The sequence below is a fragment of the Martes martes genome (genome assembly GCF_963455335.1).
Source record: "Martes martes genome assembly, chromosome: 1".
NCBI lineage: Eukaryota > Metazoa > Chordata > Mammalia > Carnivora > Mustelidae > Martes > Martes martes.
This window is the reverse complement of record NC_137888.1, coordinates 161,804,269-161,830,220: the sequence shown is the minus strand read 5'-3', so window position 1 is coordinate 161,830,220 and position 25,952 is coordinate 161,804,269. Positions and strand designations below refer to the sequence as shown.

Sequence of the window (25,952 nt, the reverse complement as noted above, 5' to 3'; positions counted from 1 at the left end):
GTCAGCACCCTTAACTCTTGCTTGTCTCCAACTGGGCTTTCTTCAGAACAACCCCTCCTGATATCCTCCCCTTCTCCATAAAATAATGTTCTTCTCCTTTATTAAGGACCAGCTTATGGTTTTTGCCATAGCTTGTTTGCCCCAACTTGCAACTGTCTGCCTTTCCCAAATAAACCCTTTTTTTTTTTTTTTTTTTTGCTGGTAAAATAACGGACTTCTTTTTAAGATCAACAACTCCTTGCTGGACCCTGCTTTAAGCACCTTACAAGCTCATTCAATCCTCATGACAAGCCTAAGAGGGAGGTACTATCTCCCCCACATGCCCCATATGTATTGCAGATACATAAGCTGAGGCGCGGAGAGGACAAGTCACTCGGCTAGCAAGGGGAGAAGGTGAGACTCAAAGCCAGGCTGGTGAGGGATGGGAGCCCAAGTATTAACCGCTGTGCCCTGCAGCCTCAAAACCAATCCCGGGACAGTATCACTCCCAGGGGAGGGCACTGAGCCTCCCCACATTGGCCCTGGGCCCAGAGCAGTGTGTCCCCTGGCAGTGCTGGCTGAGCAAAATAAAACCAACTCAAGTGTGGGCTTCCCAGGAGGAGATCCTGGCCCTAAACCCCAAGCATTTGGCCGAGGAGCCAGGGAGGGTCCTAGAAGTCTCCTTCAGATCTGCTGGGGAGTCCTGCTAGGCTGGAAGGGCCCTGTGCCAGCACCCACCTCTGTTTACACCCAAGACAGCGGGCTGGGACATTCATTCTGCCTCTGCCCACCCCCTCCCCCTCCACAATGGCTCTGTTAGCCTAGCTTCTGGCATTCCCATGGATGGCTTAGTTGCAGCTGGGCACTGCTGTTTCCAGTGCCCGTCTGAGTGCCCCCCAGCTGGCCCCAATGGAGAATAGAGCTGTAACTTGGGCAGATGAAACCTCTTCTCCCCAGGCCTCAGCTCACCCTCCAGGCAGGCATGGCATTAAAGTCTCTGGGGAGAAGCAGGGAGGGTGGCTCCGAGGCTCTGAGCTGTTGCCGTTGTCACCCCCCACACACCCGCTCCAGACCTGTGGGCTCGGGATGGCTGAGGAAGGAGGCTCAGAGCGGCCAAGCCCAAGGCCCTACATTCAGGCCCACGTAGAGCAGAGCTCCCATGTAGTGGGCTTGGGCTCCAAGGTCTGCCCATGCCCTTGTGCACCGGGCTGGGGAGGGCTGTTCTGCGTCCCAAGTCAGATGTCCATGCTCTAGATCTCCAAGCAGCTCTGCATGGGGTCTTTTGCAGAAATCTCACACCTGCCAGGCATCAGGGCTGCACACGGTGGGCTCCCACTGGACAGTGCTTTCCCAAGCTTGCCTGCTCCCCAAATTGTCCCCAGAGCACATGTCTGTCCCCAGCCTGTCCCTACTCTTGCCCTAGGCTGCAGAACCCTCCCCACCTCCCCCCGGATCAGCAAAGCTGCTGTGCAATACCCTCAGTAAACCCCCCGAGTCGGCATGTTCCTTGGATTTTTATAACTTGGGATGTCATGTGCAAATAGCAAACTGCACAGATCTTAAGAACAGATCCTGAACGCTTCACTTCAACTATTCTTGATTGTTAATAACCTGGCCTATAGGAGAATCGCCATCCTCAGGACTAACATTTCCGGGAGCTAAGAAAATGCGGCGTGGCACCTAAGCGCTTTGTCTATATTATGGCATTTAATTCCTGGAACCACCTTCAGGTAAGGACCCTCAATGGCCCCATCCTGCAGATAAGGAAGCAGCTTATAATTCTGGAGGCTTGGTTCAAACCCTGTTCCTCTGCTCACTAACTGTGGGCCTCAAGCAACTAACCAACCCTCTTTATGCCTCGTGTCTACATCTGTAGAACAGAGATAAAAATAGCTCTTAACTCAGACTTCTGTGACGTTCATCCCAGCCAAGAGTCTGGAACAGGGCTTGGCCCTTGTCAGCCTTCATTACCCTCCTTACGCCCAGCACAGGGCTGAACTGGACCCCTGCACACCACCCTCCAATTTCGTCACCTGCCATCCTTGTCCCTGGCATGAAAACTTGGGGGCCATCCTGCTCCCGCCCAGGCTGTGCCACTAACACTGGGGTTGCCCTGGTCACTCGACCAGGCTGAGGACAGGCTCTGCTCTCGCCCCTTCCAGGACCCCTCTGCCGCAGCCCAGCCCATGCCCGTGCTCCCTCCACATGCTCTAACCACAGCCCAGGGCTGGAAACCACCCCCCACCGCACCCCACCTGCTGCCCTGCCGGAGTCCCCCAGCTTTCTCCCATCCTGTGCACAGCCGCCATCACAGCCCAGCCCTGCCTGCCTCCCCTCCCCACACATCATTACCAGACCCTGGGCCCTCCTCTATCAGAAGATCAACAACCCCCACCTCATTCCTTCATTCCTGCCAAATCTGAGGCATCTGAGAACACATACTTCAGTATCTGGCAGAGGTAGGTTCAAACCTGGCTGTTAGCACACATGCCGCCTGGGGCGAATGCCTTGTCTGGTCTTAGTTGCTTCATCTGTAAAATGGGAACAATGACCTACTTCACTGGACTCCGAGAACGGAATGAAAATACTGGCATTTATTGGGCAGCTCTCGAGGTCAGGCCTCGACTTCCTTTAATCCTAAGGAGGTAAGGATGCTTCCCCTCAAGAACACACAGCAGCCAATCCGGTCGAGAACAGCCTTTATGGTTCTCTACAAACAGAAGCTCAATGGTGATGAAGCGAGCCCACTGCCTGCCCCCAGATGTCGCAGGCCCCAGGTGGAAATGAGGGGATGTTAGGTACCTTCAGTCAGGTGCAGAGAAACCAACGGCAAGGGCAGGGGGCGGGTGTGGGAGTCCAAGTGCGCGGTTAGTGCCTCGAGGTCTAGTCCAGGAGGTCAGTCTTTTTGATGTTTATGCCTCTGAAACCCTTCCCCCGTCCTCCAGCAGAGAGAGCACCAAGGGAGTATGTGAGAGAACGCAAGAGTACCCCCAAATGGTAATGAACAGGAGTCCCCCAGGTGGGTTGGTCGGGCACAGGGAAGCCTCAGCTGGCCCACTTTCCCTCCCCACCCCCCACTTGTGATCACTGTCTAAGAACACACCCAGGGAATGAGGGGCGGATACCACCCCCAGCACCCAGCCTCCTGGGGGACCCTGAGTGTCCCCTTCAGATCAGAGCAGAGGACAAGGTCAGGGTCTGCAGCATTTCAAAGACCAGATGTCAGGGCCCACTTGGGACCTTGGACTCCAAGCGCAATCAGGACCTGGGCACTTTGGGTGAGGCCAGTGGAGCCTATAGCCCCCTCCCCCGCAACTCAAGGCCCTGCCCTAGCTCCTACCCATACAACCTACAGGCCAGGATGGAGACCTCTGCCCTCCCTCTGGGAGCTCCAGCCTGGCCACCAGCACCTCGGTCCTTACATGCGGTCCCAGCTTGGCCACCTGCCCCCATCTCCAAGGTCCCCTTCTGGGCCTCATCTTCCTCTGTCCCCTCCCCACTGGGGCTGGGAGCCCCCTCAAGCCTCTGACGCTGAGGCCCATCACAGAGCTAACTGTTCTTCCTCCAAAACCTGCTACTTTCCCTAAACAGGCAAGACAATGGCTGAAGCATGGATTTGGGGCTCCTCAGACCCTACCCTCCCCTTATCCCCACCGAGGAGCCCCAGGAAAGTAGGTCCAGCCCTTGCTTTATTGAAAGGGGAATACCAGATGAGAAAACCCACTCGCACCCCCTTCCCAGCCACCCCTCACATCCAGGCCCAGGGCTCCCGCCTGCCAGCTGGGAATCCAGACCCCACACCCCCAGAGGCCTACCTGCAACCCCTAGCTCTTGGCCCCACTCATACGGGCACCCGTGGCTCCTCGTACCCTTCCTGATGTGAGGAGAGGGTGAAACAAATCCCATGACTTGTGCCCCCAAAGCCTCACCTGCCGTTCTCCCTCCTGGCGAAACCGCCTGCCTCTGCAGGGCCTGGGTAGACACGTGACCCCCACACGAGGTCTTCTGGGACTCGGGCCCTGTCTTCCGCCCCCACCCACAGAGGGACACCCAGTGGGGAGAGTGGAGAGACCGCCCCAAAGGCCGGCCCAGTCAGGGACAGGCCCTTGCCCCTCGGCGCCTCCTGGCTGCTGCCCCCACCACCCCCGTGGTTAGAAAAGGAGAAGCACTGAGGGGCGGGCGGGGCTGAGGCAGGCAGGGAGCCGCGCAGAAGAGCAGAAGGGCAAGAGCGTGGTCAGGGCACCTCAGGGGGCAGCAGGGGGGTGTCTGAGTTCTGTGCCGAGACACTGGGGGACTCAGCCCCGATGAGCCCGAGGCTGTACAGATTAAGGATGGAGTCAGCGATGATGCGGGCTGTGCGCTTCTGGTAGCCGCCGGAGGTTACCATGAGGATGGGCACCTGGCGGCCACGGACCACTCGAAACACCAGCTCGTCCCGCTTCACGATGCCCTGTGGAGGGATGCGGGAGGGCTTGGGTCCTGTGGCTCTGTCCAGGAAGTCCTGCCCGGCCCCTCCCCCACATCAGGAGAAGCACCCCAGGACGGGGGACCCCACACCCCTCCCCCCTGGGTCAGGAGGCACCTGTGGGCTGATGGACAGCCCCCCCAGGCGGTCCCCCTCCAGGATGTCTGTGCCCGCGTTGTACACCACCACGTCGGGCGGGTGCTCCTGGAGGGCCTTCTGGAGGTTCCGCTCCACTTTATCTAGGTATTCGTCATCCTCCGTGCCCCACTCCAGCTCCACCTTCCGCCTGATGGCCTCTGAGGGAGAGACAGGAAGAGCCCGGGGGTGCAAAGCAGGGACACAGGCTGAGGAGGGCCAAGGTCCCCAGCACTGCTCCGCCTCCTTCCACCCCAAATGGAGCTCAAGAATGCAAGGGGGGAGGGCCATGGGAGAGAAGGGACTACAGCTAAAGCATTCTGCCCTGGGGATTTAGGGACCCATGTGGGGGACATCTGATCTCATGGCCTCCTTGAGCCTCTGCCCAGAAATGTGGACACCCTGCTGTGCCCTCAGGCCCAAATCCAGCACCTTCAAGACTCAGTTCAGAAACCGGGCCCCTAGGCCACACCTGGGGCTGAATTACCCTCAGCAGATCCACAGGCATAAAAGTCCCATTCCTGCATAAATGTCCCCTACTTGCCAAGTGGCCAGGGCACTGTGTTTTCAGAGTGCATCTGGAAATCTCTGCCTTTTGATTGGTAAATTTAACCCACCTGCATTTATTTTAACCACCATTATATTTGACCTGGTTTATGCCATCTTACTTTGCATTTTCTCTTTATCCTATTTTTTCTCTTGTTTCTTTTTCATCATTCCCTGTTTTCTACCAGACAGACGCCTACAGAGGAGGGGTTCTATTTTTCTTCTTCTGGCAATTACCCTAGTATAAGGTCCCACATGTGTTGTTTCTTGGATGGGTCAAGTGAGTTAAGTCTCAGTTTGCATGTCTATAAAATGGGAGCCACCACCCCCTCCCAGGGATGCTGAGGATAACTGAAGTGACTTCTGGGGAGCCCAGCATATAGGGAACACTCAGGAGAGAGAGCTCCATCCAAGCATGAGTGCAGTTAGGGCTGAGGGAGAGGGGGAAGCTTACGCTTGGCAAAGCGGTCCCCAGGGTAGATGTGGCGGTTGTAGACGTCCATGATGTACACGCGCTTGTCACCCATGAAGTCCCGTTCGTGCCCATTGCCCTATGGGGAGGGCATGAAAGCTGCTCACATGCAGGTACCCTCGCCAAGGCTAGGACCCCCGCACACACTCCAGGAAACAGTCCACATGCCTGGGCAGCTCAGCGGGCCCTTGGAGGCAGAGGGTCTCTTGGCTGTTAAGCAGCAAGGCTGGAATTCAACCGCAAATCCCAGCCCCATGATCTTCTGGTGTGACCTTGAGTGAGCCCCAGCCCTCTGAGCTTCTTCTCCATGGAGTTAGAAAGGAATTCTAGCCCTACCACCCTTGCTGGTCTGCAGTAGGATTAGCAGGGGTCAGAGATGGGCAAGGTAAACTGGAAAGGGCTGTGCAAGTATGACTTGGTTCCGGAGCTTGCTGTCACTGGAGAACATTCCGCCCCCCCCCCCAGCAGGGCACCTACCAGCACAAAGGCACAATAGCAGGGGTGTGGGAGGTCTTTGAGAGCCCATTTCAGGTCCTGCCTTGTCTGACCAGAGGAGCCAACCCAACATTTGGAGTCCTGAGGACTCTGTTGCTTTACCCCCAGGCAGTGAGTTCTTGAGTAGTGGCCCCGAGCACCAACAACCCTGAAATCATGCATGTGAGCATTTGTCTAAGGGGCAGGTCCACAGGAGTCCTCAGCTATCTGCAGGGGTGGTACCCCAAACTGACCAGGAAGCACTGGGGAGCCACAGCAGGCTTCAGAACATGAGAGGGGCATGGCCAGACTGGGCTTTAGGAAGAGCCTCAGCCTGGTGTGTTGGGCAACCAGAAGGGAAGAAGGACCCTTGGGTTTGACAGAAGCAATGAGGAAGACCCAGTGCCTGGTTGGGCTGAGCAGGGCAGAGGGACAAAGACAGCCCTCTCGTGCAGAAGATGGGCAGTGAGGAGAGAGGCAGATGAGGGTGGGAGTGGAAGAGGCCCAGCCTAGAGCTTGGCAATGTTCCCAGGGGGAAGGGAGCCCCACGGTGGGGTTCTGTGTGACAGAGCTGAGGGGGACCTGGGAGGCAGGGCCACAAGACCGTGGCCCCCACAGGGTACTCACCTGATGGGCATCGAGATCAACGATGGTGGCTCTGGAGATGCCTTCTACTCGCTCAAACAGAAACTGCCAGGGGAAGGGAGGAGGAAGTGAGGACCCAGACATGCCAGAGGACATAGCCCCTTGAGGATTCCTAGTTGGTGAGGGGTCAGGCAGGAGGCCAGACACACTTGTGGGCAATGAGGCCACCAGGCAAAGAATTCACCCACCCAGGAGAAACACGAGAGAAGCATGTGTGCATGGTCTGGAAAGGCCCCCTGGAGGAGGCAGCACGTGCTGCACCCTGGCAGGCTGGAGGTCAGGAGCAGGGTAGTCGGGGTAGGCCTCGGAGATTCCTAGGGAAATATGTAGGGGTTGATGGTGGAATATCCCCTCACGGCTGTGCCTGGAACTTTATCCTGCATTCTCTGTCTTAGCCTACAAGGCCAAGTTCTCACACCTCCTTCTCTGGGAAGCCTTCCTTCCCCTCCCCTACCTTCTCAGAAGGTCTCCTGTGTGTGTGTGTGTGTGTGTGTGTGTGTGTCCCCTCTGAATGGCCAGGGTCTGCTGACCCGCTTGCCCTCCCCTCCCCCACTTGGTCTGTGTGCCCTCTGAGAACAGGGAACATGCCAGCCCAATTCCTGATGCCCAGAACCAGGCAAGGCATAGGGTGGCTAAAGGGAGCTCAGCCACCCAACAGAGATTTAGGACAGGGCCCGCCCCACCCCTTGTCTCTCTGAGTCTGGGTCTCCTCCTCCGTGCAGAGGAGGAGTAAATGAGGTGAGGAGGGCAAGTGGTGGCTGGTGCAGGGCTGAGCCTGCCAGAACCAGCCATCCCCATCATCGTGTCCCACTTCCTCCTCCCTCCAGTAGAATGATGTGCTCCCTATATTGTTGACCAATGGGCCGCCCCACTCCTGACCCCACCATTGTTGGAGGCCTCACTATCTCCTGCAACAGGGACAATGCAGAAGAGCAAGTGTCTGGTCCCAGCCTGGATGGGCACCCCCCAGCTTCCTCCCCTCCTGGGACTCAGCTTCCTTCTTTGTAATGTGGAGGACAACACCCAGTGGGGGGTGGCAAGGGCATTCCAGGGAGGACTCCTGGAGGCGAGGCCCCACATGCTCTCGGGCGCACCTTGATGGCTAGTGTGATGTCCGCGTAGGCGCAGAAGCCCCCGCCCCGGTCGCTGGAGCAGTGGTGGAAGCCGCCACCTGTGGGAAGGCACACGTGGTGTGGTCAGGGCCCTGTACCGTCCTCCCCTGCCTCCAACCCCTACCTCCTGCCTACAGCCCACGCCCACTCAGCTCCCAGGGACAGGATCCTGGAACTCCAGGTTGGCCAAGTGAACCAAGCACCTGAGCGTGTCGCCATGCCCGAGTCAGGAGACAGCTGTACCATCACAGCCATCTCTGTCCATAGCAAGAAACCTCTTAGGCTGTCCCAACAAGTCAGCCCCCAGTGCCCGTCACAACCCACCAGGGGCCAGGAGCTCATCCTGCCCAAGGCAGAAAATTGTCCCTTGCCTCTGTAGGGCCATGCCTGCCTCCATGGGACATCCCATGCCAGGATGGGGCGGTGGGGCTCTGGGGGACCCATTTGTCCTAGGACAGCCCACGTGCTGCAGGTGGTAGAAAGGCATGGCCAGGAAGGGCGCCATCTGCTGGTTATGGCTGCCCATGGCAATGGGGAGGCCCTGGGCACCAGAGTCAGACTCCAACCTCTCCCCCACTCTGAGAGCCCCTTGCCCTGCAGCCCCAACAAGAGCCTGAGTTTTAGGGGCCTCTGGAACTGAGCCCAACAGCTGCTCCAGCCAGCAGTTCAAGTCCAGGGCCCACGGCTACAAAGGACTTGCCTCTTCTCACACCAAGAGGCTGTCAGTGGATCTTAACAATAAGATAATAGCCAATTATGAACTCCTAAGGGGGCAAGAGCTCACTGAAACCTCCCTACAGCCCCAAGTGGGGGCACTGTTATCATCACGTCCATTTTACAGATGAAGAAACCAAGGTACACAGAAAACCAGCACCTTGCCTGGGATCACACAGCTCACTAATGGCAGAACGAAGATTTAAACCCAGGCTGGATCAAGACCTGAGCTCTTAACCTCTACCAGGTCATAATATCTTCCAGGCAGGAAGGGGATCCCTGGGTCTTCGTGAGGACCCTGCTGTAGCCACACAGGCACGTCTCCTTCAATCATCCGTTTAGTGGTGTTATTGTAACATCACTGTTATGCCAGGCCTAATGCTGGCTACCTGGCAGTACCAAGACAGCCAAAGGTAGGGGTTCTCTGCTCCAGGACTCTGAGCAAGCCACCAGGCCTCTCTCCATACCTATTTCTTCATCCATACCATGGTACCGACAACAACAATGCCCAGCTCAAATGAGAGGCCAGACAGTAAAGAGGTTTGCAAACTGTGAATTGGGACAGATGAAGACAGGACAAGGAAGAAGATGTGTGCAGCCTTCCCCTGAGCCAATCTTGCGGGAGAGTCCAGTGGACTGCAGAGTGCTGGCCCTCAAGCCCCTGAGAAGGACATGGTATTAACCCTGGGCCTGTCTGCCCACTATGCAGACTGTCCTGGGCCCCAGGAGGCCAATGGAGTTTTTCAGGAAAGACTCTGAAATGCTGCAGGTTTCAGCACCCCCTGGGGCTGCCCAGGGAATGCTGAAGGCTTTAGAGGGAGCGAGCTTCTTATCACTGGAGGTATGCAAATGCAGGGTAGGGAAGCCATCTGGGGAACTCCTTTAAATTTTTATTTTTTATTTTATTTTAAATTTATTTATTTGTGAGAGAGAGAGAGAGCGAGCGAGCACAGGCAGACAGAGTGGTAGGCAGAGGCAGAGGGAGAAGCAGGCTCCCCGCTGAGCAAGGAGCCCGATGTGGGACTCGATCCCAGGATGCTGAGATCATGACCTGAGCCGAAGGCAGCTGCTTAACCAACTGAGCCACCCAGGCATCCCAAGGGGAACTCCTTTAAATAAGGATCCCACCCCAGATGGAGGGAATAGCTGGTCCCTCCCAGACACCAGATGGCCACATACCCTCCCCCAATCCCACTTAATAAGGCACCAGAACCTCTCAACTCACAGGAGCTGCCTTCAGATTCCTCCTGGCCCTCCCAGCCCCCAGGACCCAGCAGGCCAGGCTGGCCGGGGCACTCACCCACATTGATGGCCCAGCCTCGTTCCATGGCCAGCTTCCCTGCCTTTGGAGACAAGCACAGGGTGAGGGGCACAGGCAACCGATTCCCCCACTCAGTCATTCATTCCCAGCTTCCCCCATTCATTCCATAAACACTGTGTCCAGCCAGCTCTGAGGTAGTGCTGATCTCTGAGGTGGGGTTCAGGAGGCACCCATCTTCCAGCAAGTTCAGACTCAGTCTTTGAAGCAAGGACCAGATTGGCTAGCATATGAGATGTGCAGTGCACAAGCTCCTTGGCAATTTTGCCAAGAAACTGGAAGAAATCGAAGTTAAGTAGTTATGATCACCCAGGAGCTGACAACGATCTCAACAGGGCTTTCAAAGGAAAATAAACAATTTTGTGCCTGTGGAAATACAGCAGACTGAATACCAAAATTCTGTAGGAAATCATAATTTGGGGGTGGGCAGTAATATTCCAATAAACAAACAAACAAACCAAAAACCCCAATAAACAAAAAAAGGGGACAAATCTGCAAAGCTGAAAAGAAAATCAATAGGTCTTGGTCCAGCTCTGGATGAGATCCCATGATTAAAACTTTAATGTTCCTCTACCTCCAGTTAATTCGGCAGCCTGAGGCTAGTTTTAAAGACAGCTACATAGGGGATATGAAACCTAATTTTGCTGGAAGTGTTCTTTACTGCCATACCAGGATGCAGGGGGAGGGGAGCGTCACCCACAACTGAAGTCATGGGGGTTTGGTTATCTTATATACCAGCAAATACGGTAACTCTAATAGGCGGTCAGTGGGGGTAGGAACAAGGAATTCAATGTCCTGGCTCACGTGGGAAAGGCTTTGGGAGAAAGGGTGATTGTTCCTGTGCTTTGACGAATATTCAGGATTTTGTTCAACTACAAAGTGGGAGGAGTGTAGTCCAGATGGAGAAGCCCAGGGTGGGAAAAAGCCCAGAGGCTTTTGGGATTCCCGAGCCCAGCAGTTCCTCCCGCCTGCCTCCCCACCTACCATGATGGTTCCTCCCGTCTGGGTCCGAAGGGGCTTCAGCACCTTCCTCTGCACAAGGAAGTTGGGGAGGAAGATGACTGGGGGGATCTCTGTGATGGTCGCAACAGCAAAGGACCACTGTGGAAAGAGACGCAGGCCATTGGCCTCCCACTGCTGTGCCCAGACCTCAGAGGCAGCAGCTGGGAAATCAGATTCCTCGTAATGCCGGTTTCAAGGTGCCCTGGGTGAACTTCCAGTTTAGCACAATTCCTTTCATCAGAAATGAGGGAGCATCCCCCACCCCAGCTTTGGGCTCAGTAAAAAGCAGTTTCCTTAAAGCTGTTGACCCACATTCCTCAGTGCTCCAAAGCCCTTGGCTGCCCCCTTGTGCCCAGAACAAGAGCTGCAGAGGACTACCATTAATGGGCTGCAGACCCAGGACCCCCCCAGCCAGCTCCCTGTACAAAATGGGGTGGGGGAGGGGGGAGACACTGAGGCCCTGACCTGGGAAGATCTCCTCTGGCCCAGCAGGACCTCTTCATGCACTGGAAATTGGACCTCCATTCAAAAGGAGTACCAGGCTCTCATCTCAGCTACTGACACAGGAGAGTCTACGGTATCCAAAAGGCATTTGCTCCAGGACACAGCCCTCCACTCACCCAGGTCCTGAATTATAAGGACCTATTTAGCAAGAGGCTTTCATTAAAGTTAAACTGTCCCTGCTCCCCTTCCCCCAGGGGATTCACTTAAAAACAAGTCCCGGAAACCAGCTCCAGGTAACAAAGCCCAGATACAAGGGTGGGTCAGGCCAGGTGGAGACATCCGATCAGGAGGGGGTTGCGTACTGTCTCCCTAGCTACCAAGGTGTAGGGGCCCCCACCCTTTGGGAACCCTTTTGGCGCCAATCCTAATCAAGGTGTAATAGGCTGGTTCAAATGTCTACTAGGGTAAATTGTAATTCAATTGGTCACCTAGCATCACTGTGGAGTTTCCTGTGTGTGTTACAATCTCATTGGCCACCGTGAGTGGCCAGGCCCGACAGCATGGCCTTTGCCCTTAAAAGCTGGTCTGTGAAACAGAGAAGTGTCGCCCTCTCTTGTAAGAGGTGCATCCCCAAACGTTCAGTCTGATTCTCGATGCTTGGCGCGAAATAAAGCTTTGCTTGACCTTTGCTTTATATCAGTCTCGCTCCTTTAATCACAAACCCATTATTGGGGCATAACATGAATGATCTGCTGCCTGGTTGAGAATGTTCCTGGATCTACGCCCCCTGCTCCCCCCTGACCACAGGCAGAGCCTCAGAGGGGCCCAGGGTTCCCTGTAAATATTTACTGAGTGCCTGGTAGGCAGCAGGCTCCAAAGCGGGGCCAGGCCCCTCCTCCTGACAGGCTAGCAGGGAGACACTTAATTTGCAACAAAGCCTTAAAGGTGAATGTCGTCTGTGTCCGGGTGGGAGCAGAGAGGCTTTCTGGAGGCAGTGACCTTGAAGCCAAGACTGAAGGTGAACAGGAGTTGCCCAGATATCGGGGTAAAGGTGAAAAGACAACTGGAAAGTGAGTACAGGCTCCCGAGAAGCTGGGCTGTGCCTGTCGCATAGGTCCTGGGCTGCCAGAGAATATTCTCAGATAGCCTGGTCACAGCAGTGGGAAGCCTTGAGATGGCGCTTTCCCAAGCTGTCCTGGCCGCAGCAGGAGGACCAATTAGGGGAACCTAAACGGAAGCAGCAGCTTGCCCCAGGGAGGAAGCGAGAGATAATGAGGGTCTGGGAGAGGTGAAAGGGGAACAGTTAGCAGATAGCACAAGGGGGAGGGGCAGACAAAGCGGTCAAGGATGCAAGGTTGGAACCCCAAGACTCCAACCGTGAAGGGCCAGGCCCAGAAGTGTAGCCCACTGGGACAATGGAGGGCTGTCCTGGGACAGGTTGGGGGTGGGGCAGAGGGATGGCGTTCGGGAGGCCAGGCAGAGAAGTTTCAGGAAGGAACAAGCAAAGAGAGGTATTGAGAATGGGGAGCATGGCCACTGGGTTCTCCCACCAGGAGAGGAAATTTAGGGCAGAAGAGGCCCGAGCATGTTCAATGATGGGGAGGAACCAGCAGAGAGGGAAGAGGAGAGGCCAAGGATGGGGTGAGACAAAAAGGGGACATGCCTGGGAAGGTCCTGGCAGGCCCCTTAGCCGGACAGTGCACTTCGGGGTCAGTGCAGGACAGGATACGCATCAACCCCTGCAGGGGCCACTGCAGCCACCATGGCCAACAGGGAAGACGTTTTGTCAGGGTCCAGGTGGGCTGGGCACCCAAGCTGCCTCCAACTGCACTGACCAGCTGTGTGGGCACCCTTCTCAGGCTACCAAGGCTGGGGACAGCTCGCTCAAGTGAAGGAGCTGGTAAGCGTGGCCCATGGAACCCAGGCCACTCGCGGTCTGAAAAGAGAGGTGCCCAGCCAGCCTTCCTGAAGGCCCAGGCCTCTGGCTGTAACACGGAGGGCACTGCAGGGTCTGTGCATGGGGGGTGCTGGATGTGAGACCAGGATGGTTGGAAAGCTCCAAGACCCCTCCAGGTACATGTGTGCATGCATGCGTGTGTGTGTGTGTGTGTGCACATGTGGAGGGGGGCAGACCCAGAGAGCAGAAGGTGACCAGCTCTGCCTGCTCAGCACGCCAATCCCACCGCCCAGCACAGGCCTGGCACGTGGGAGGCATGGGGCCACTGTCTTCTCTGAATAAACAGTATAAAAACAAGTGAGCCGCTGAGGGAAACACATTAAGTCCCTGCCTCCCTCTCTCTCTCCTTCAGCAAGCTAGCAGGGAATAAAGATGTAAAGAAAATGGAACCTTATCCTGGCCTCCAGAGGGATCCGCTCGAGACGCAAAAGCCACAAGAAGGGCGTCTTTTATTTTTTTTTTTTTTTTAAGGATTTTATTTATTTGAGAAAGAGAGAGGATGAGAGAGAGAGAGCAGGAGGAGAGGTCAGTGGGAGAAGCAGTCTCCCTGCTGAGCAGGACTTGATCCCGGAACTCCAGGATCATGACCTGAGCTGAAGGCAGTCGCCTAACCAACTGAGACACCCAGGCGCCCCAAAGGGTGTCTTTTAAACTGCGTTCCACAGCACCTGTCCAGCTTAGCACTCCCATCAGGAAAGGGTTCCACGTCAAAGAAGCCTGGAAAACACTGTTCCTGCTGTCCACCCCTTGGAAATTCACAACACACTCTGTCACGTTAAAAGCTCTAAATCGTGCAGTGAAGAATCCTGTCGAACTTTGCTTCACCCCACCTCCCAAACTTTCTGGCCACCAACCTCCGTCGGCTGGCTTGCTTCATCTTTATAGAACCCAAACTGACCTTCGAAGGGGGCAGTCATCTGGGAAACACCAGGAACCTCTTAGGCTAGAGGATGAATTGTACATGGGCCAGGTGTAAAGTCACCAGAAGCACGTCTGGGATTTGGCCAAGGTGGATGTGCCAATGCATCCACTTGAAAGATGGTGCTGGACTTCTCCTGGGCCCCACCATGGTTTCTGTATAAGGCAGCAATGGTCTAGACTCACGCCATCCCATCCAGTGGCCACCAGCCACATGTGGCTACTTGGCTATACTTTTAAATTAATTTGAAAAGTGTTTAATTAGAATTTTGTTACTTCAAAGAAAAAAGTCAACCATACTTTGATTTAAAAAAAAACAACAACTAGAATTTCGTTTCTCAGTCTCCCTAGCCGCAGTTCAAGTGCTCAATAGCCACATGTAGCTGGTGGCTGCTGGATAGAGCGCTTCTAGAACATTTTGGGCATGTCAGAAAGTTCTATTGGATGGGAGTGCTCCAGAAAAGCCACCAGCAACCAGGCTGAAAAATAAAGCAGGGGGCGGGAGAGCAGTGGGGCTGAGCCCTGGAGGATGGGGAGGGTGGGGAGGGGCCACAGAGGAAGGGCAAACAATTTATCTGGGACCTGTGGCCCGGCAGCAGATCTGCCAGAAGCTCACGTCCTGGGAGAGCCTGGCCCCAGGCAAGGGCACTGAGAGATGAGCTAGAAGCTTCTAGGGTGGGGACAGGGCTCAGCAGTCCTCCTCAGCGTCAAACTAGTCCAACTCAGGGCTCTGCCATTGCTGTGTGAATTGGGACATGGCCCTTTACTTCCCTCATGCCTCCTCAACCATGAACCAGGAGCGCCTCCCCACCAGACCTAAAAGGAGGACTTAGTCCCATCCACCAGGCCTACCCTTGCCTCCCCATCTGAAGTACCCACACCTGGGCCACCCCCCCCCCAGCCCCCAGCCTTGCCTCATCTTTCTGAAGAACACCTGTCTCTACCTGACATCACAGTATGTCTCTGTTGTTACCAGTCTCTTCCAGAAGGGTGCCAGGGCCAGGAAGGGCAGGCAAACACCCATCCCTGCCATCCAGACAATGTCCAGAGCGACACCTGGCACACCGTAAGTACTTATAGCACATGCTGTCCATCCTCGCCCAGTTCCCTGCCTGCACACTCTGCGGAGGAGGCTACCTCACCCCTGCCACCCAGGAGAGCCCCAAACAGTGACCGGCAGATAAGGGGCTAGAACAGCCCGGCCCTCTGTCCTGAGATGGCACAAGGAAAGGGGATCCCTCCTGGGGTCAGGCGAGGCTACGCTTCTGCTGAACTCCCATGGGCACCCCCAGCTTCTTCCCCTGCCCTCTCTGCCCCCCACCCTCTCTTACAGGTTTCACTGCCAAGCTGGTCCTCCAGGAATCCCTTGCACCCCCATCCCCAGTGGCCCCAGCTTCTAGGGAGTGCTTCTCCGAGGCGTAGTTCCTGGACCAGCAGCACCAGCACTTGAGAACTTGCCAGAAACATAGACTGCTGAGGCACCTGGGTGGCTCAGTTGGTTAAGTGTTTGACTCTAGGTTTCAGCTTGGGTCATGGTCTCAGGGTCGTGAGATAAAGCCCCATTGTTAGACTCTGTGCTCAGTGGGGAGTCTGCTGGAGATTCTCTCTCTCTCCCTCTGCTCCTCCCCCCACCCACTCACGCAAACTCTCTCTCATATAAATAATAAATAAAATCTTAAAAAAAAAATAAATGCAGATTCTCAAGCTCCTCTCCTTACCTCCTAATTCAGAAACTTTGGAAGTGGGCCCAGTAATCCATATTATGACAGGCCCCCCCAGTGGATTCCAAGGCTTAAGCAAGTTTCAGAACCACTGCTCTAAAGAACTTGACCCCCCCCCACTGCGAAAATGAATGACATGAACAAGGGAGGTCTGCCCTAGCCTAATGCCCCCTGCCCACCAAAAGACATGGCCTACAAGCTTCCACATCTCAGGGCCTGGCCAGGTACCATGGCCTCCATGCCCAGCCAGCCTTTTGGGGACCCCACAGATAGCAGGACATACCTGAGGTTGATGACATCCCTGGGACCCACCCCCCCATCCCACCCCATACTCTCAGCTCTGCAAGACTCTATTCTCCAGCTGCCTCATTTCCTCGGGTGGACCCTACCCTCAGAAATCCAAGCCAAGAATTGCTCTCAGGGGAGAGATGGCCACAACCCCATTTGGAGCCCCAACTTCTTTATTTGGATCAGAACTTTCCACCAGTGAAAGCGGGAGCAAAAGGAGAGGAGGGGGAAAAGCCACATGATCATTTCAGTTGATGAAGAAGAAGCCTTTGCCAAAATCCAACACCCTTTCATGAAAAGTCAATCAACAAACTAGGAATAGAAAGGAACTCCCTCAACCTGGTAGAGGGCATTTATCATATACACATGCATGCGCGTGCACACACACATGCACACACACAATCCCATAGCTAACCTCATACACAGTACTAAAAAATGGAAAACCTTCAGCCTAAGATCAGGACAGGGATGCCCATTTTTGCCACTTCTATTCAAGCTCACACTGGAAGTTCCAGCCAGAGCAATTAGGAAAGAAAAATTGGAAAGCAAGAAGTAAAACTATGCCTATTTACAGATGGCTCAGTGTTAGCTACAGAAGGCCCTAAAGACCACACACACACACACCTATTAAACTAAAGAAGTGAATTCAGCAAAGTTGCAGGATCTAAGATCAACACACAAAAATCAGTTTTATTTCAATACCTTAGCAACAAATAATCCAAAAAGGAAATTTTAAAAGTATTTAGAGGCACCTGGATGACTCAGTTGGTTAAGCATCTGACTTCAGCTCAGGTCATGATCTGGGGTCCTGGGATCAAGTCCTGCTCAGCAGGGAGTCTGCTTGTCCCTCTGCCCTTCCCCCTGCTAGTGCTCAATCTCTCTCAAATAAATAAATAAAATATATTTAAAGTAATTCCATTTATAATAACATCAAAAATAATAAAATACTTGGGAATAAATTTAACTTTAAATTTAACGAGGTCCAAGACTAGTACCCTAAAAACTACAAATCACTGCTGAAAAAACTTAAAGGTCTAAATAAATGAAAAAATATCTCGTGTTCCTGAGTTGCAAGAACTAATATTTTAAAGATAGCAATATTCTCTAAACTCATCTACAGATCCAACACAATCCCTATCAAAATCCCAATGGTCTTTTTTGCAGAAATAGAGAAGCTGATCCTATAATTCATAGGGAATCTCAAGGGATCTTTAAAAAACAAAAACAAACCTGAAAAAGAACAAAGTTGGAGGACTTGCAATTTCAATTGCAATTAGTTACTTGCAATTAGTTACTTGCAATTAGTTACTACAAATCTTCAGTCATCAAAACAATGTGACAATGCCATAGGACAGACATATGCATCAATGGAATAGAATAGAGAGTCCAGAAATAAATCCATACATCTATCGCCAGTTAATTTTCTATAAGGGTACAAAGGCTAGTCAATGGGGAAAGTACAGTGTCTTTAACAAACGATGCTGGGAAAACTGGAGCGCCACATATAAAAAACTACAGTTGAACCCTTACCTCACACCATATACAAGAATTAACTTAAAATGGATCAAAGACCTAAACACAAACTGAATCTCTTAGAAGAAAACAAATGGGTCCATCTTCATGACCTTGGATTTGGCAATGGATTCTTACATGTGACGCCAAAAGCACAAGCAACAAAAGATGAAACAGACAAACTGAAGAAAATGTTCTGGACCTAGAGGCGATGTTGGCACCACACTGTAAATGTACTAAATGTCACTGAATTTTATACTTTTTTTAAAAAAGATTTTATTGAATTATTTGACACAGAGAGATAGACACAGCAAGAGGGGGAACACAAATGGTACATTCACAAGCAGACTTCCTACTGAGCAGGGAGCCCAATATAGGGCTGGATCCCAGGACCCTGGGATCATGACCTAAGTTGAAGGCAGATGCCTAACAATTGAGCCGCCCAGGCATCACTGAATTTTACACTTTAAAATGGTTACTGGTTATGCTATCTGAATTTTACCATAAATAAGGAGACAAGAGTCCCCTCAGGGAGGAAGAGATAAGAGAGAGAAAAATCAGAGGCAGCAAGGGGGTGGGGGAGCATTTCCCCAGAGACTCTCTGACATTTCAGCCCCTCCCCCCTCCCCAATGCTCTGCTAAGGTCTGTCTCCCTCCCTGACAGGACTCTGAGGGCTGTGAGGTCATGTCTAGGCCCAAGAGGTGCCCAGACTTCCTGAGGCTCAGGTGTCCTTGGCTTCTCTTTCTCTTGCATGCCTTATACCCAGTGTGAATAACAGAAAATTCTATTGTTTCAACTTCATAACAAACTGCATATCCTACCACTCCCTCAAAATCCACAGCTGCTGCTTCTAGCCTAGTCTGAGAGCCCAGGGCCTCTCACCAGATTACTGTGGCAACCTCCTTCCTCACTGATCCCCCTGCATTTGTCTTGATAGCCTCATCTCATTATAGCTGTCAAGCAACCCTGCTAAAACCTAGATCAGATCATCTCCCTCTGCCTAAAACATTCCTTGGCTCCCACATCCCTCAGAGCAAAGCCACAGCGGTACAAAGGGCCCTGTGTGGTCTGGCCCCTGATTGTCTTCTGACCCCATTTCTTGCCAGTCTCCCCTCCACTCCCACTTCCTCCTGGTATATAGTGTTTCAGAACACATTGGAGATACCCCGGCCCCAGGGCCTTTGCACTTGCTCATGCTTCTACCTGGAATGCCCTCCCTCCACATGCCCACATAGCTCACTCCCTCACTGCTTTCAGTCCAGGATCACATGACAGTAAGCTGCTTACTGCTGTCCCACCACCCCCTTTCAAACTGCTGTACTTTTGCCCCCTTTCCTGCTGTACTTTTGCCCACAGCACTGAGAGCCTCGTAACACACCGTATCATTGACTCGGTTATTATGTCTATGGACTGACTCTCCCCACCTAAATGCCAGCTCCCTAAGGAGAGGGACTCCATCCCTTTAGTTCTAGCCTGTCTTCACTGGAACATAGCACAGTGCTCATTACTTACTGGATTAAAAAAAAAAAAAATACTTGCTGGATAAAGGTATCGCAAGCACTGCACAAAGTCGGATTCACATCAAGCTACCCCACACCCCAGGCAGACTGTCACTGGGGTTAGCGGAAGGCAAAAACCCGGCACTGGCCCAATCCAACCACCACCCTCAATGGGGCCAATTTGGGCCTTGCACACAGTAGGTGTTCAATAAATGTTTCTTTCCCTAAACGGACATCACCTGCCAAACATCAGGCTACTGCATCTCCTTCAATGCCTGAATTATTAAGCCCTGAAGGCCACCCCAGGACAGGGCCAGGCATGAGCCCTGGAACACAGGTTGGGGGCAGAGTGAGGTGGGGCAGGGGAGAGGGTTACATCTCACGGCACACACAGAACAACTGGGGAAACCTGCAAGAACTCTCCAGGGCACTGTCCCAGGTGCCCATAGCAGAGAAAAAAAGAAAAGGAACACTGCAGATGGGGGGCGGGAGGAGAGGGCAGGGGATGAGTAGGGGCAAGGGGGATGTTCCTGAGCCACGGCCCCTAAAGCCAAAATGCCTGAAATGGGCATGCGTCCACGTGCTCACCGAGGGTACCTCACACCGTATCATTCTCCCACAGTACCTGGAACAATATCCAAACTCTTCCCACAGCTCACAAGACCCCATGTGGCCTGACATTTCTAGCTCCCCTGACCACATCATGCCGCCTCAAGCACCCTTCTCCCCTTTAGGAGGCAAAGTCCCCTCCCCCTCCTGGCGTGTGGCTCTGGAACATTCTTCCTTCAAAGCTCCACAAGAGTGTCACCTACTCATCATTCTTTTGTCTCAGCTCAAACCTCACCTCTGTGAGGCCTTCCCAGACCATTCAGTCACCCTCATTCTTCACTCAGCTACCCTCCATTTTCTTTCCTTCCCAGCCCTTGGTGCTCTGTGAAATGCTCTTGTGCAGTTATTTCTTTATTCTCAGTCTTCCACAACAAAAATACAAATCCATGTGACCAGGGAAACTTGCTTATTTTTCGTTTTGTACCCAGCACACAGTCAGTATTTGATATAGATGTATTGAATGACTGAGTACTTCTCCTTAGTAAGTGCTGTGGGAATCCTCATGTTTCTCTGTTTGCTTTTGCTGCCAGGGAGCTCCAAGGCAAATCCAGGAGCTCAATCATAGCATCTTGGCTAATCCTCTCAGTTGACATACCTTACTTCTCCTCCGGCCCTTGACCTCAATTTTCTACTTGGGTCTCCAGCTGTTGACACTTTATTATTATTATTTATACACAGTAAGCTGCCTTTAGGCTTTTGGGGGGTCCAAGGCCAAGCACAGAGGGAGCCCTGCACAGTTCTCCTGAAGGCTCCTCAAACAGATGGGGTCCTGGAGTCTATTCCCCCCTACCCCCAGCCTTATCCTGGTACATTCACATGCCATCCACCCTGGCGCCCTTCTGTTCTGGTCTCTCCCTGCCCTGCCCCATTGCCATCTGTCCCTGCTCCACAGCCTCACCCTCTGGACTCTGACAGGTGTGTCTTCCTGGCCCAGCTCCTGGGCTGTGGACTGTGACCATGCATGTCTGGGCCCTAGGAAACCAGGGCAGCCAAGAACTGGGCTTCCTGCCAAGGCCTTGCACACCTCTCTCTCCCAGGAGCCAGGTTTCAACCTCTTCCTGGTAATCTTTCATGAGCTGACACTGTCACAGCTCCATCTAGAATTCTCACAGCTCAGGCCAGAGCTGGGGAGGAGGGTGGGTAGCAACTATGACCAGGAATCAGGAAGACTGACTAGATGCCCAGCCTGGGGTCTCCCTGAGGGCTGGCTGTTGGACTTCTGGGTGATCTTGAGCAGGTGCGGCCTCCTTCTGGGCCTAGGCTTTTCCACCTATGGCAGGGAGGGAGGGGGCGCACGGGGAGGGGTTGGTGACTTCTGGCGTCTACTGAGTCTAGAATGAGCTGGGGGTCAGGGATCTGGGATCCCACACTGTTGGCAGAGAACCTGTGGCATCCGTGACCATCCCCCTGCCAGAGTGGGCTGGCAGCACCAGGTTCTGATGCAACTCCCCCCCAGCCTAGCTTCCCCTCCAGGGGAGCACCCCACCTAGGGGCCTCAGACTCACAAGCAGTCACGAAAGCTTTGTGCACTCTTCTAGAAAGAAGTCACAAGCAGGTAGTCTATACGCCTGGTTTGGTCTGCAGGGGGTACTGCAAAGTCTCGGAGAGTGCCCACATTAAGAAACCTGGGACTGCCGCTTTACTAAACTGAATTTCGAACTTCACTCTGAAAGCCAGGACCCCGGCCACGCGGGGCCCACAGTGGAGCTGAGTAGCAAGCCGCCCACTTGAGAAGGGGCAGGAGCTCCCCAGCTGACCCCCATACACTGCCACCACCTGTCTGACAACTTGTTTACACTCCTTGCGTGTAAACTAGAGTTTCACACTAGTTTTTAGCCCAACAGTTTTCAACAAGTCTTTAGCAGCAGAAGTTTGTACAACAGAGTCTTATACTTCAGTGCAATATAAAAATAGACCTAAATGGGACAGCTTTGGTTGGATAGGACAAGGGACTGGGGATCCCCTCACCCAGCATGTCAGCAAGGGTCTCTGAGGCTTGTTCACAGAACACAGATTGAGGGGCGCCTGGGTGGCTCAGTTGGTTAAGCATCTGCCTTCGGCTCAGGTCATGACCCAGAGTCCCGGAATCAAGCCCCACATCGGGCTCCCTGCTTGATGGGGAGTCTGCTTCTCCCTCTCCCTCTGCCTGCTTGTCTCTCTCTCTCTCTCCCTCTCTGTCAAATAAATTAAAAAAATAAAATAAAAATAAAGAACACAGATTCAAAGGCACTAAGGTAGAGGCCCAAAACACCTATGAAGGTTCAAACCCCGCCAAATGGGCATCCCTGATCCCATACCCTCAGGGACAGGGAGCTCACTACTGCCTGGAGCAGCCTAGCCCATCCCTAGTATCTGTTTTTTATGACACTCTCTCCTTCTCTTGGGGACCACAGACTCTCATGCTCCCCCCCTGCACGAGGGGCAGGAATGGGACCCCTTGAGGCTGTACTTCCCCAGGCTGAGCTGCCTCTCTGCTCTGGCCACCCCTCACCCCAGGCCCCCTGTACCTTCAGTTCGTTGAGATAGCGCCTTGTGTGCACCACCAGCAGGTCCTCATCCGAAGCCTCCCGCGCCTCCACCAGCATGCCATCCGACAGAAGCTTCTCTTCTGAAACCACAGAGTGGGCACCCTGCTTCCCTGATGACTGGAAGGTGGACCTGGCTCCAGACCACTCCTCCAACAGGGCTGCAGACTTAGCCTCTGCTATAGTCCTGCCTTGGGAGGTGGTGGGTAACCTCTGGCTTCTGAGAATGGGTTGCCTCCTGAGCCAGGGTGGACAACACCAGGCCTGAGGGCCCAAGGGCGTCAGACATTGGGCACGTAGCGGTCGAGGTAGGTGGCACACAGACCGGTTATGTTGACTCTCACTTTGATTCTCCGGATTCTCCCTGCATCTTCTGGTGACATCATGGGAGGCTCCGTGTGGTGTGGCCTCTCTTTAAGGCTTGCCTAAACCCTTGCTCATCTCCCTGTTTTTAACCCAAAAAGCAGCAGTCTCGCAGACTGCCAGGCAACAGGAAGCAGCCTGAAGTGAATTACAGTTTTCCTGCATTTATTTTTTAACCATGACCTCCTATTTATGGCAAGTGAAACTGGCTTTTCCCATTTAGATGATATAATGTTTCCTTTTAAAACAAGTTCATTTAAGGTTTTTGTTTTTTTTAAGGCTAAGTAGATTTTTAAAAAGTATATATATATATACACACATATATATATACACATACATACACACACACACACACACACACATATATGTATATATATATATGAAGTAAATAATGGAGCAGGTGGTATGAGGAAATGGCAAGGTCCCAACAGCCGTTTGCAAATAATTGATGTTTGGGAAACACTGCAGTATTTTATCACCCCTCACAACCACCAGACAAGATTTCTCTGTTTTGCAAAAGAAGACACTGAAGCCAAGAGCAAGAAGTGCTCTAGGGCACAGTGAGAACAGGACCATCCTGCTCTGGGTTCTAGGGAAATCAAAGGGACAAGGTCATTATCTAAGGAAACTGTGTTAATGTGTAACCGGTAGAAGCCAACTAGTTCCATACATTACCCAATATAGCTCCACATACAGAAGGCACTGTCTACTCACCGCCGCCCCCCCGCCCGCCCCAGTAACATTCCATGGCTCCCCATTGCTTTTGGGCAAAGGGCCAGCTCTTTTCTTGGCAGCTCCCAAGGCCCTTCACCATGTGGCCCCTGCCTCCTTTCCACCCACATCCTCAGAGGAGAAAGGAAAGAACTCAGGAGGACTGTCAGCTCAGAGAGGAGGGAGACAAGGAACTCTATGTTGAGCTGCTGGGTAATACAGGATCCCAAGAAAGGGCAATGGGGACAGTGACTCAGGCCGGGTCTGCTGGAAATGAAGGACCATAGTCAAGAATGCAAGAGAGGGCTAGATGAGCAGCAGACTGGCCCCACTCACCTTGCCGGGGTTCTCACAGTCCTAGCTCCCCACTTGTACTCTTTTCTACTTAAAGAGTTTTCTTTGAACACTCATTCTGGTCATAGTTGTAAGTGGAAAATCAGTATCAGTTGCCATAAATAGAAGTTAACCAAAAACAGAATACATGTATGATAGAAACAAACCGTTATTAATCTATCATTTGATTCTATTTTCTGTGACGTGCAGAGGCTGTGGCTAGCTCTAGATTTCTTAAAAGGGGAGATGGGCTTCAGTGTTAAAGACAGGTTAGCCCCAAAGTGAAACTTTCTCCATGGTGTGATCAGGATTGTGTGATTTAAAGATTCCCCATGCCTTATCCTATGCCAGGTAACATTCTCTACTTCTGTCAATTAAAGAACCCCTAATGCAGGAGAAAGGGAGAATATTCTTCCACTAGCCTACTGTGATGCCCGAATTTCCCACCTAAACCAGACCCCTGGATTACAAACCAAAGTTGAAACTGTACTCCAGAGTACCACCTTACTCAGTGGAATGAGCTGTGAAAGGTGGGAGCCTAGAGCTCTGAGTTTCAGACCCCACTCTGCCACTTAGCAACTGTGTGACTTTGAGCATGTTTCCTAACCTTTCTGGGCTCCAATTTCCTCCATCTGTAATCAGTGGGGTTGGAGCAAAGGCTCTCTACCTCTTGGATTCTCCAAGCACTGGATTCCTCTAAACTTCAGCTTCCCTGTGTCCATCCTTCATCAGCTCCCCTTCTATGGGCCTCCACGGACAGAGACAGGACAAGCCTGTGTTCAAAATCCCCTTTGCCACCATGGGTGGAAGGCAGTGTGAGGACTGAGCCTGGACCAGGGAGATGGCAGCTTGTGAAAGGAGGACACCGGGAGGGGCCGGGGACTGGGGTGGGGGAGGTGGGTTGGAAGAAACACATGTAGGGTCTCATAGGGCCTTGCATACCTTTTAGGAAGCTGATCACTTTGCCCCATTTTCCTGCGTCAAAGGGGTGCAGTTTCTCCAGGCCCATGAAGGTTATGTTGTAGCGTGGGGAATACACGATGGGCCAGCGCGACTCCGGCACATGCTGGTACAGCTGAGTTGCGTGCGGCCTTCCATGTGCACAGGGACAGACACAGAGAGGGGCAATCTCAGTGTGGAAAGCATCCTCCTCCTCCCTGCTGCCCCATTGTACTAACCCCACAGCCCTGACCCAGTACCACTAGCTCCCTCTCCCTTGGTGGCAGGAAGAGCGCCATTTAGAAACCGGAACAACAGTCATGAGAGCAGCTCCTTACTGAGCATTGGCTGTTTCCCTACACTATCCAACCCAAACCTCGCCAGAGCTCTGGGAGGTAGGCACCACCATCGCAACAGACGCTTGGAGAGGGAACCAGGCGTGCCCAAGGTCACACTGCAGATCTGTGCAGCAGCCAAAGTTCACCCAGGTTCACCTGGCTGCAAGGGCTCCGCATCTCACTTCCACATTATAACAATCACGCTAAATAGCCGTGTGGCCCTAGACCTCAGTTTCCTTAACAGTAAAATATGGGGCTGTCGCGAGATAATGCATCCAAACAGCTGAGCACAGAAAGCGCCCTATCCCTTAGAGCTGGGGGTGGGGGTGACGGTTCCCAGAAACAGCAAGTCCAGGTTCATTCAGGCTGTGGCCCAACCCGCAGCCAGGGATGGAGATCACCTCAGCCTTGCCGCGCAGCTGACCACCGCCCCCCTCACCCCATTACACCTCTGCAGCCACCGCCGCACCGGGACCAGAAACCCGGCTCCAGCTGCTGCCAGGGCGAGGGGCCTCCGCACAGCCGGCGGAGCCCGGGATAAGACAGACGTCAGACCCGCGCATGTCGCCTGCCCTCGCCCAGGTCGGAGCCCCGTGGCCCGCACCTCGGACCGCAGAGAAGTGGCGCGGGGCCGGCCTGGACTCACTCGGCCTGAGCGGCCCCTCGCCCGCCGTACCTGGGCACGCACCTGACGAGCCCGCCGGGTAGCCCGCGCACTAGCGCTCCCGCCCACGGGGACCCCTGGGAACCCCGGGGGCCTGGATTGGCGCCCAACCCCGCGCCCCCACCCCTGCCTCACTCACATCCCGGGGCCGGGCCCTCCCTGCGCTGGCCACTGCTCCGCGACCGGGCGGGGCGGGGCACGGCCCCGCCCAGGACACGCCCCCGGCCTCGGCCGTCTCCGCTGGGGGCGGAGCTCCGGCGGGCTTGAC

The 25,952-nt window shown here is 53.6% G+C and overlaps 1 protein-coding gene across 1 annotated transcript; it reads right to left on the bottom strand.

The window, feature by feature from the left end:
- Positions 1–3,650: 3,650 nt before the first annotated feature.
- On the bottom strand, positions 3,651–25,888 carry HDAC11 (histone deacetylase 11). Its single transcript, XM_080816449.1, has 10 exons — positions 25,824–25,888; positions 24,686–24,834; positions 22,319–22,419; positions 10,845–10,961; positions 9,843–9,885; positions 7,811–7,887; positions 6,699–6,761; positions 5,580–5,676; positions 4,562–4,740; positions 3,651–4,429 (listed from the first exon to the last, which is right to left on the bottom strand). Coding segments are annotated over exons 1-10 (1,044 nt in total). The 5' UTR covers positions 25,826–25,888; the 3' UTR covers positions 3,651–4,213.
- Between the last annotated feature and the right edge of the window lie 64 nt (positions 25,889–25,952).